Source organism: Mytilus galloprovincialis, chromosome 9, assembly GCF_965363235.1.
Source record: "Mytilus galloprovincialis chromosome 9, xbMytGall1.hap1.1, whole genome shotgun sequence".
Taxonomy (NCBI): Eukaryota; Metazoa; Mollusca; class Bivalvia; order Mytilida; family Mytilidae; genus Mytilus; species Mytilus galloprovincialis.
The window spans coordinates 73339171-73350156 of NC_134846.1; the positions used below are offsets into that span (position 1 = coordinate 73339171).

Genomic DNA, 10986 nt, shown 5'->3' on the forward strand with positions numbered 1-10986 from the left:
CAGTATCAGTTAAAAGAAAATTTGAAAAAAAATGTTTTCTTATTACAATACCTACTAAAATGTCTCTTCTCTTTGTTAATTTCATCCTTAGCTAACACTTGGGATAGAATTTCAACGGCCTTTGCCATGTGAAAATGTTCAACAACTCTATGACTTGCATGAGTTTTTTTTTAATTAGATTGATGTAAAATGATACCATTAGGTGAAATTGAATATTTTCTTATATTTCAGTTTGAGATGGACCTTTATATAAATATACAGTTGCTAAAAAGCAGCAAAGATAACATGTATAACTAACAAAACATATTTTACCTCATTTTTTCTCTGATAGCTCCCACTATAACTTGGTCTGGCAGAATCTGTGTAGTATACAAGAATATAATAAATGTTTATAGGAAATGAAATTTCATTAAAGCCTGAAAATTTTGGATACATTGTGATTTGGCTTCAGACCACATTTAATTACTTATTTTCCATTATATGTCCTTTTTTTTTCTCATGCAAAAAATAATTTACTAACAGAAAGTACATGATCTATAAGAAACTTAGTCATGGTAGTTAGCCTACTAGGTAATCTTGAAAAAATTTGAACTTTTAATTTCCATTTTGTTGTGTTTTAAAATTGAGGTATTAAAAAAAAAACAAAGGAAGAAAAGATTGTACTTGTAATAAGAACAGACTTTCCTGGTCAATGTGGAAATATCTAACAAAACGTTTGTGGATAAAACTCAAAGATACCTGAGCTATGCCAGTGCAGAGTCGTTTGTTACTTCAATAAAATTATCTGACATCAATTCATTTTAATATCACAGAGATAAATTATATAAACCTACTTTGCTGAATGTTATCAGAGGAAAATGACTGCTGAACTCCAGAAAATAATGGTTTTCTATTGTTAAAACTCCATCCATTTTTCTGTCCAGTATTACTGCTCTCCCTTTGACTGTCAATTTTCTGATTGAATTGTGGTCCTTGTTTTGAAGTCTGTTGATCTGGTTTTGAAAACCCAGTTGCAAAAGTTGGATTACTGGTTCCCTGTATAGGATCCTCCTTTGATTCAGTTGACAGTATTTTGTTTACCATTTGTGGAGGAACAAGTTTGTCTGATATTTTCTGAAAAATGATTAAAAAAACCAACAGGATATATAATTACCTAAAAACTATGATTGACAGATTTTGGCAACATGAAGTGCTCATTTAACAGTTATACCACTTGAGATATTTTATATCTGAGGTGTGTTAAAGCTATGGCAAAATATTCAGGCGTTGTTATGATTATGAGTATTGATACAGATAATTTTCAATCATGTTTTGATGCTAAAGGGAGGTGAGAAGGGTGTTTGCAAGGGGTAAACAATTCCAAGCCATGATGGCCTCAGATTTTTATTAGTTGTTATTGGCTTTGAACTAGCTGTCAGTAACTGTCTGTACTCTCAGATCTGTACTTAGTGTCTTTTTGTTGTGGGGATGTGCTCTCTGCCACTTCTTCTCTGTTATTGTTAGATTTATTTCTGATTTGGCCAAATAAAAATATATGTGTGGTTCCAGTTACATACTTTTAAAAAATAGGGTCGGTAGGTCAACAAATTTTTTTTTTTAAAATTTTTTTTTAATGTCAAAATCCGGAAAAAAATCGTGTGTTTACCGAAATTGTTTCTGATATTATACACGCCCCAACCGGAAGTCCGCCATTTTTACATGTGTTTGGTTGTAAAATAACCAGTTATGATACGTTTTTAATTAATTTTGTTGCATTCTGTTATGAATTGTTTCATTTTAGCCAAAAAAGATACTTGTGATGGAAATTCAGATGACAGAAATCTATGAATTTAATTATTTTAATTCACAATCCTCAAAATTTGATCGTTTGAAAATTTATTTTTCAAAAATGAAAAAAAAAAATTCTTGGGTCGGTCGGGTTACTGGAACCACACATATATTTTTATTTGGCCTTTGTTTCCCTCAGATAAGTTAAGTCCTATTCAACAGTTTGTATAGCTTCTGTTAAACAGTTATGTTACACCACTGTCCTAGGCTATGGGAGGGTTGGGCCTTTGAACTAGTTTAATCCCTGTATTCTGTATGTGCCTGTAATTCAGTGTTATCATTTATTGCTGTTTATCATATCTGTTTTTTGTTTGAATTGATTTACATTTGTCATTTCATGGGCCTTTTATAGCTGTCTATGTGGTATGAATTTTACTCATTGTTGAAGGTGGTACAATGACATATAGTTGTTAATTTCTATGTCATTTGGTCTGTTGTAGAGAGTTGTTTCATTGGCTATCATACCACATCTCTTTACTTTTATATTCACAAATCCATTGTGTAAATTCCTTGATAAAATAAAATCTAACTGAAGTTACTGAACTGTCATGTTAAATTTGCCTTCTTTTTATTAAAATAATAATTATGGACTGATTTGGTTATTTTTTTTTTTTATCTCGTGATACTTAACCTATATTTTACCTTATTTTTTTCTGTTATATTTTTGTAACAATCCATCTGCTTTATCTTGTCTATAGAGAGACTTGACTTCCAATTATGACTTTCTGAAATAAACAGATAATCTTTTTTTAAATCTTATAGATAAACAATTGGAAATGAATTATATTGAGTATATTTAAATGTGCAAATTAAAAAAAAATATCCCTTTAAGAATCACTGTGCACACTGCAACAAAGTCTTAAAAATGCTGGCCATGTATGTCTGACATGCTGGACATTCAGGTCCCTGATCAAAAAGTCATTTTAACATTTTTACATTGTATTTATATTTAACTTTGTTTGACTGACAACAGTAAAAGGCATTTCAACTTCATAACAACACGTGCTGCCTGTGGAAATGTTAAAATAATGCATTGAAAAACTAACGAAAAGCATGCTCAATATTCATTGGATGGTTGTACATGTAACATAAAAATGTAGTTATTAGAATAGAGTTGATTATATTTACAATCTTTATCTTTCGGTCAAAGTGATTGGTTACGTTTTTTTACCTCATTTGTGAGTTTGTATAAAATCTATATCAATTTGTCGAGCTAAGGGATGAATATTCAAATAGGGATAAATTCCTCAGGACTGCTTCGATAACTGTTTTTAAATGACAAAATTATCTACATAAGAATAAAGACATTTGAATTTGTCATGCAGTCACTATTCCTTTATCAGTTCAAAGATACAGGGAACCAGCTAGCTTATAAGATGTTTAAATGACATGAGAAGTAAAGAGTATTTCTAGAGTTGGAAATGATATAAATCAAACATATTGAAAGCTTCTTTGTATACTGTTTATATATAATTAATGATTGTAACAGAGTTGTTTGTGTGCATTTTTTTTTTAAATAAAAAATGCTTTTACACTTCCATGACTTCAAACAAAATGTGCTTCAGACAATGCTTCAACACCTCAATAAAATAAATATTTTAACCTTATTTGTGACGTTTACCTGTATTAGGATATCGTCATTTTATCCCAACATTTTCATATCAACAACATCAATATTTAATAAAGATGTTCCCTTTAAGAATTTAGCTGAAAAAAAGTCCACAGATGTTGCCAAAAATTGAAAATGACTACAATGTATAAATAAATGGTTCCCTAAATTTTCTCTGCTGTAAGAATAATATTAGTATAGATAATCATCTTACCATTTTTAAAACGACTGCATATTGCCAATGCTCCTTCTGCATAGTTATTCAAACCTAAAATAACAAGTGAAACTGCGAGCTACTGCTCACTGATGATACCCCGCCGCAAGTGGATAATATTAATAGTGTAAAAATATGCAAGTGTTCGGTAAACAGGAAGTTGTTGAGTGATGAATCTGAAAACGCATCACACAGTAAAGCTGACTTATATAAATCCTGAAACCAAATTTCAGAAATCCTTGTATTGTAGTTCCTGAGAAAAATGTGACGAAAATTTTCAACTTGGCTATCATGTGTAAAATGATACAAGTGTTCGGTAAACAGGAAGTTGTCGAGTGATGAATCTGAAAACGCATCACACGGTAAAGCTGACTTATATAAATCCTGAAACCAAATTTCAGAAATCCTTGTATTGTAGTTCCTGAGAAAAATGTGACGAAAATTTTCAATTTGGCTATCATGTGTAAAATCATACAAGTGTTCGGTAAACAGGAAGTTGTCAAGTGATGAATCTGAAAACGCATCACACGGTATGGCTGACATATATAAATGTTGATACCAAATTACAGAAAGGATGAATGTGTAGTTCCTGAGAAAAATGTGACGAAAGTTTTGTGGGACGGACTGACTGACGGACGGACGGACTGATGGACGGACGGACTGACAGACAGAGGTAAAACAGTATACCCCCCCTTTTTTAAAGCGGGGGTATAATAAAAATATATGAAAATAGATTAAAACATCCAAATGGAACTAAAAGTGTACCTCTCATAGATACATTAATTAGCATCTCTTTTTGTTCTCACTTTTCAATAACAAAGCATTTAATCACATTGTAAGTGTTTCAATTCAAAAACCTGTTGCTGTATGAAGGCACATGTATACATTTGTATGGTCATCTTTTGTAAAATTTATTCTCAACTTATCAATGTCACATGAAATAAGTACTATGACTATGACTATACTAGAAATGTGAATTTTAATCTTTAGATTGCATAATTATAAAAGGAGACTCTCACTTTTATTTTCAATGATAATTTTTCTATATATTTAAACCAGCAAAGACTCGTCCATTTTGAAATTTTGTCATGTGAACTCCCTCTTTTTTGGTTCATAATGGTAGATTAAATTTATAACAAAAACTTCTTCACTGCGTGAATAAAAAGAATAACAGTTCTCCTACCATTATTTTCCTCCATGGAGTCTACAATAGCTGCATATGAATCCTCGTATTTCTTCAAGAGAAGACCACAACTATCATCTGTTACTCTAAATATACAAATAACAAAATATTTCATTAAATATGCCACTACACACACTATTCCAATTCAAAGACATAACAACTTGGGACAGGGTTTAAATTAATACATATTGAAAGCATGACCTGATGTAGTCTACTGGATTACCTGGCTGGCTAAAAATATGTACTGTACATGTGGTTCATCTTGCAAGGAACTACATGATGTACATGATGTACATACATTGTATATATACATGATGTACATACATTGTATATATACATGATGTACATACATTGTATATATACATGATGTACATACATTGTATATATACATTTACCATTGTCTTTTTATACTGTGTTAATCAAGAATATTTCAAGCAACAAGTCAATTACATTCTTTGCACATATTTTCAGATGTTATGTATATATTATATATATGCTTTTTTCTTGTACAAGTTATTTGTAATCATGTTTATATAGTAAAAACCTACAAATTAACATTGTTTGCCACTTTTAACTCCATCATTGTCCTCCTCAAAAGGTCTGCTTTTTCTGTGGCAGTACCATCCTCTAGTTTACTGGAGAATAAAGTACTTTGGAACTGATTTAAAAACTGCTTTCCTAACTCCGCTCTGTCCATTCTTGTTAGGTTTTTATGATTTAATTTTCCTAAAAAAAATAAGTATTTAATATCTTCAAATACAGTTGTGTATATTTTTATGATATTTGTTACCACATTTATTCAAAATAAACTTTAATAAAGAAAAGTTATCAAAAGCATACCACATACAATTTACTAATTAAAATAAGATGTGGTATGATTGCCAATGAAACAACTCTCCACACGAGACCAAATGACAAAGAAGTTATGCCATTTCAATAGTAATGCCATTTCAATTGATATTTTATACTGTGTTTTTCTATGTTGTGATGAACACATGCTACACTATTGTTTCTGGTAAGGGTGAAGGTTGGTACATGTACATATACCTTATTAAAACTTTTTAACCGGATTAATTTGTTTGCACCTGTCTTAGGTTGGGAACCTGGAGTTGGTTTTACAAAAAAACTTACGACTAAGATTGGTCTTAAGTCATGCATAATTCAGTATACTTATGATCAATCTTAGTCGTAATTTTTTTTGTGAAATCGACTCCTGATGTTCAGTAGTTGTCTAAAATTGTTGATGTGGTTCATAAGTGATTTTACACAAATGTAGTTTCCCATTTTTTATAAAGATTAGACCATTGGTTTTCCTGTTTGAACATGTTGAGCGGTTTTAAACTACCGGTAGCAATTTTTGGGCCCTCTCTTATTGTCTATAGCTTACATTTTTACTGTTCCGTATGAGCCAAGACTCTGCACTGAAGACCCTACTTAGACCTATATAAATTTTTCTTTTACAAATTGTGACTTGGATAGAGAGCTGTTTTCATTAGCACTTATACCACATCTTCTTATATCTATAATGTGTGTCTAATTTAAGTACAAAGGAAAAACTATATAAGTGATTATAATTTTACAAGAGAGGATAATTTACAAGAGTTACATCCCAGCTCCTTTGTTCTTACAGGGGTGATCTGAGCCGGATCACCCCTACAAAATCACCCCAGTTTGAGTTTCTTTGTTATGCATGCTTTCCTTTGTTCTGTAACATTTTGGCGGGAATGTAAAATCCACTATAAAACTTATAATTAATTATAAGGAAAAGACTATCTATCAAAATTCATGTAGAAAAAATCCAGTGTATATGCTGGGATTCGAACTCTAGACCTTTAGCATATCAAGCCACGACACATACCACTACACCAGGACGACTGGGATACGAATTAATAGTAATTTGACATGCTTAAAGGAAGCAAGATCTTTTTATAAGAGGGGCGAGTTACATGTATAAAACCTTTATTCAGTGGTTTTTAAACCTTTTTTGTTAATAACATGAATAAGCGAGCTTTCAGACTGATTGTTCAATTTGATTTTACACTTTTTCAAAAGTGGGGCGAGTCGGTAAACAAGAGTGGGCGATTTTTTTATAAAGTGGCGATATAGTGTGGGGGATTGGCAAGTAGGGCGAGTTGACATTATTTGATATCTACTCATCGTGTTTGAGGGTCATTAAGGGTATACATGATATAGTAATATATAAAGTATATTATAATGGTTGTATGGCATTCTAAACTAGATTTTATGACTTGTAAATGGTTTTCCGTCTAATCTAACAGCTGGGATGTAAAATAGTTATCCCATTCGGACTTGGTGTGTCAGTGTTAGATCACCCTCTGGCCTTGTGGGATAACTATTAAAGATTACCCTGCCATCACGACAAAGATTGAAGATTAGGGTCTAAGAGTGATGTGTGATTGGCTGATTTTTTAAAAGTGTGACATGTGAAAGTCGAATAGCTAAGTGTGAATAGGGCAAACGAAGACTGGTGGGACACAGGAAGTTACTATATGCCTTATATTGTGGCAACAAGAAGCAGGATACAGGATTTCCTCGTAAATATAAGTGGGATCAGGGATCAGACCACCTATAATTATTCGAGACCATGTCTTTTGCCTCAAATTCATATTTCTTTTTATATCGTCCTTCGTGCTATAAAGGACGTCATAATTTCTATTAAAAATGAATGCATATCCAGCTATGTTGGTAAGTCGTTCACCTATGGGCATTTTTTCTGAATTACTTTTAATCAGAAAGCGACATTATAACGTTCAAAGAACAAAATTTGTACTGCATCTTTCCATCCTTTCCTTCATCCGGCTGTGGGGAGTTAGCTAACAGTGGCGTAGCCAGGGTTGAAATGATGTGGATGCCTTCGCCGAAATTTTTTTAAACTTTTTTTATGCAGAAAATTATATTTTTTTTTCAGACATTGTTCCTGTAAGCACATGTACTCCCTTTGAATCCGACACTGGTTAGATTTTTGTTTAATTTCAAAATACCCACCAATTCATATAATTATATTTCAAACAAAATTTTAATGTTTTCTCGAAATTTAAATTGAATGTAATTCATAATTTATTTATTTGATGTAAAAAATTTCCCACCAATCTTATATTTGACATCTCATAAACGGCCCCATCACAGCGGCACTTCTGTATAAAGGAACTAAAGTGATCCCCTTTCCTAGCATTTCTCAAAAAACGGCCTATCACAGCTTCACTTCGGAATACAGGAACTGAAGTGACTCCATTAACGCGTCGCAGGGGACATCATCGAAATTCCTGGTGTCCGTCCATCCGGTCTGGTTTGCACTCTCATGTGTACAATTCTTGCCAGATTTTTATATCATCAGCAATGACAATTTCGAAAATAAGTCCTAAGCTTTGACCTTTTGAAATATAAATTATAACGGAAATCCCATTGCATTTTCTCTGAAGCTTTTATTTCTTCATTAAAAAATAAAAGGAAAAGGAAAAACATTATTTTTTATTAGTTATTGCCCTTGTTCCTTGGTTACATAAAATAAGTGCAATACAGGGAACATAGAAACTTTGTTCTTTTATTGAAAATAAAATTAATATGTGGACCTAGATAGAAAATGGAATTAACTGATAAGCCTAGGAATGATCACACTCTACATGCCAAGAAATTGCCTCCGTTGAAATTCTGCAAATATCCCATAGAGCAAATTACATGGATGATTAATATTGACCATTTGGTATATGGCCGTGTTCTAAGCGACACGTACATGAAGGTCATAAATTAATTTCTTGAATGAAATCAAATCTTTAGCTACTAATGACTGCCGTAGGAGTCGACCGGAATTTTTAGCGAGGATTTCTTGGCATGTTATAGATTAGTTTTTTTTCACGTCGTCTTTCATGTCACAGGAAACGATATCAGGATATGGTGGTTTATATTAGTTGTCAGTTATGTTGTCAGTTGTAGAAGCCATCGCTCCGCTAGGCTCAATTTCAGATGAAACATGTCCGAGGATCTGTGCATCGTCCTCTGCACTTGCCGTAGCCGACGACGTAATCTTTTTACGAAAAAAAACTAGAGGCTCTCAAGAGCCTGTGTCGCTCACCTGTTACTGTATTTACTGATGTCAGCCATCTTGGTTGGTAGGCCGGGTCATTAGACACTTTTTTAAAATAGATACCCTAGTAATGATTGTGGCCAAGTTTTGTTAAATTTGGCCCACAGTTTTAGAAAAGAAGTTATAAAAATGACGAAAAGTTGTTCAATATTGACTATAAAGGACAATAACTCCTTAAGGAGTTCTCTGACAATTTTGGTCAAGTTGACTTATTTGTAGATCTTACTTTGCTGAACATTATTGCTGTTTACAGTTTATCTCTATCTATGATAGTATTCAAGATAATAACCAAAAACTGCAAAATTTCCTTAAAATTACCAATTTTAGGGCAGCAACCCAACAACGGGTTGTAGGATCATATGAAAATTTCTGAGGGAATATTTCTTATTCTGATGGACATTTAAATCTTGAAAGATTTGCTCTAAATGTCTTTGTTTCAAAGACATAAAGCAAAAACTGCATTTTACCACTATGTTCTAATTTTAGCCATGTCGGCAATTTTGTTTAGTAGGCTGGGTCATCGGACACATTTTTTAAACTATAAACCACAATTATGATTGTGGCCAAGTTAGATTAAATTTGGCCTAGTAGTTTCAGAGAAGAATATTTTTTGTACAAGTTACCAAAAATGACGAAAAAGTTGTTAAAATTAACTATAAAGGGCAATAACTCCTTAAGAGGTTGACTGACAATTTTGGTCATGTTGACTTATTTGTAGGTCTTATTTTGCTGAACATTATTACTGTTAACAGTTTAATTCTATCTATAATAGTATTCAAGATAATAACCAAAAACTGCAAAATTTCCTAAAAATTACCAATGCAGGGGCAGCAACCCAACAACAGGTTGTCCGATTCGTCTGAAAATTTCAGTGCAGATAGATGTTGACCTGATCAACAATTTTACCCCGTCAGATTTGCTCTAAATGCTTTGGTTTTAAAGATATAAGCCAAAATATACATTTTACCCCTCTGTTCTATTTTTAGCCATGGCGGCCATCTTGGTTTGATGACCAGGTCATCGGACACATTTTTAAAACTAGATACCCCAAGGATGATTGTGGCCAAGTTTGGTTAAATTTGGCCCAGTAGTTTCAGAGGAGAAGATTTTTGTAAAAGTTTACGGACGCCGGACGACGGACGCCACGTGATGGGAAAAGCTCACTCGACCCTTCAGGTCAGGTGAGCTAAAAATCGAGAACACTTTCCTCCGATTTATCCATCTTGTTTTATTACATGAACTAAATTATCCTTAATAAAAGACCACGTATACTTCATCGGAAATAATTGGATGTTATCCTCATATCCTAACCCTTGTTACCTCCGAGTTTAACTGCTGCGATCATATCTTTATTTATAATTTTTTCCTGTCAAAATGATGTGGATGCTTGAGCATCTGAGCATACATGCAAGCTACGCCACTGGCTAACCTGGTTGGTCGTCTTGATTTTCAGCTCAAATATTTCGCGCCGTATTTATAAATCGCCTCTTTAATGGAGACTTTTTCTCAGGGGTTCATCTAAAGACCAAAAAAAAGTGAGATGAAAAGTCCCAAAAGGACATAAAAATTATAGATATATGAAAAATTAGTACACGGGTCGACCGATATATTCAAACTTAACCAGTTTTTTTTTGTTTTTGTTTTGTTTTGTTTTTTGGTGGTTTTTTTTTTGGTTGGGGGAAAGGGGAAATTGAATTATGAAATTAAACATATTTATTAGGCACTGGCTACGGTTACATGGAAATGTAACAGTCGTAACAATAATAAAAATATTATTGTTACATTGGAGACTAAATGCCGGAATGCATGGTTGGGTAAGGATCTGTTTAATTACGAATGTAACAATAATTATTAAGGCTATGGTTACATAGCGTTATTGTTACATGAAAAACAGCAATGTACGATGGGACTAGTAATATGTACTAACTAATAAAAAATGAAGACATTTATTTTATATTTGCAATACATACATTTACTACATACAATTTATTTACTGTAATTTTTTTATTTACAATGACAATTTCTACAAATCAAGTAAGTGGTTTTGAAAG

At 32.6% G+C, this 10986-nt stretch overlaps 1 protein-coding gene across 3 annotated transcripts in view; it reads right to left on the minus strand.

Annotated features, from left to right (window-relative positions):
• LOC143045887 (fidgetin-like protein 1) overlaps window positions 1-10434 on the minus strand; it is a 28167-nt gene extending 17733 nt beyond the window's left edge. The window contains exons 1-8 of one of the 3 annotated variants that reach the window (XM_076218710.1): window positions 10359-10420; window positions 7577-7666; window positions 5382-5559; window positions 4834-4919; window positions 3651-3704; window positions 2470-2552; window positions 834-1113; window positions 313-359 (exon numbers count right to left, since the gene is read on the minus strand). In XM_076218710.1, coding sequence (XP_076074825.1) covers window positions 313-359; window positions 834-1113; window positions 2470-2552; window positions 3651-3704; window positions 4834-4919; window positions 5382-5530 — 699 coding nt within the window. In that variant the 5' untranslated portion in view covers window positions 5531-5559; window positions 7577-7666; window positions 10359-10420. Of the gene's footprint in view, window positions 1-312; window positions 360-833; window positions 1114-2469; window positions 2553-3650; window positions 3705-4833; window positions 4920-5381; window positions 5560-7552; window positions 7673-10358 lie in introns of those variants that run through there. The other 2 variants (XM_076218711.1, XM_076218709.1) reach the window with 2 other exon arrangements.
• Window positions 10435-10986: the final 552 nt, after the last annotated feature.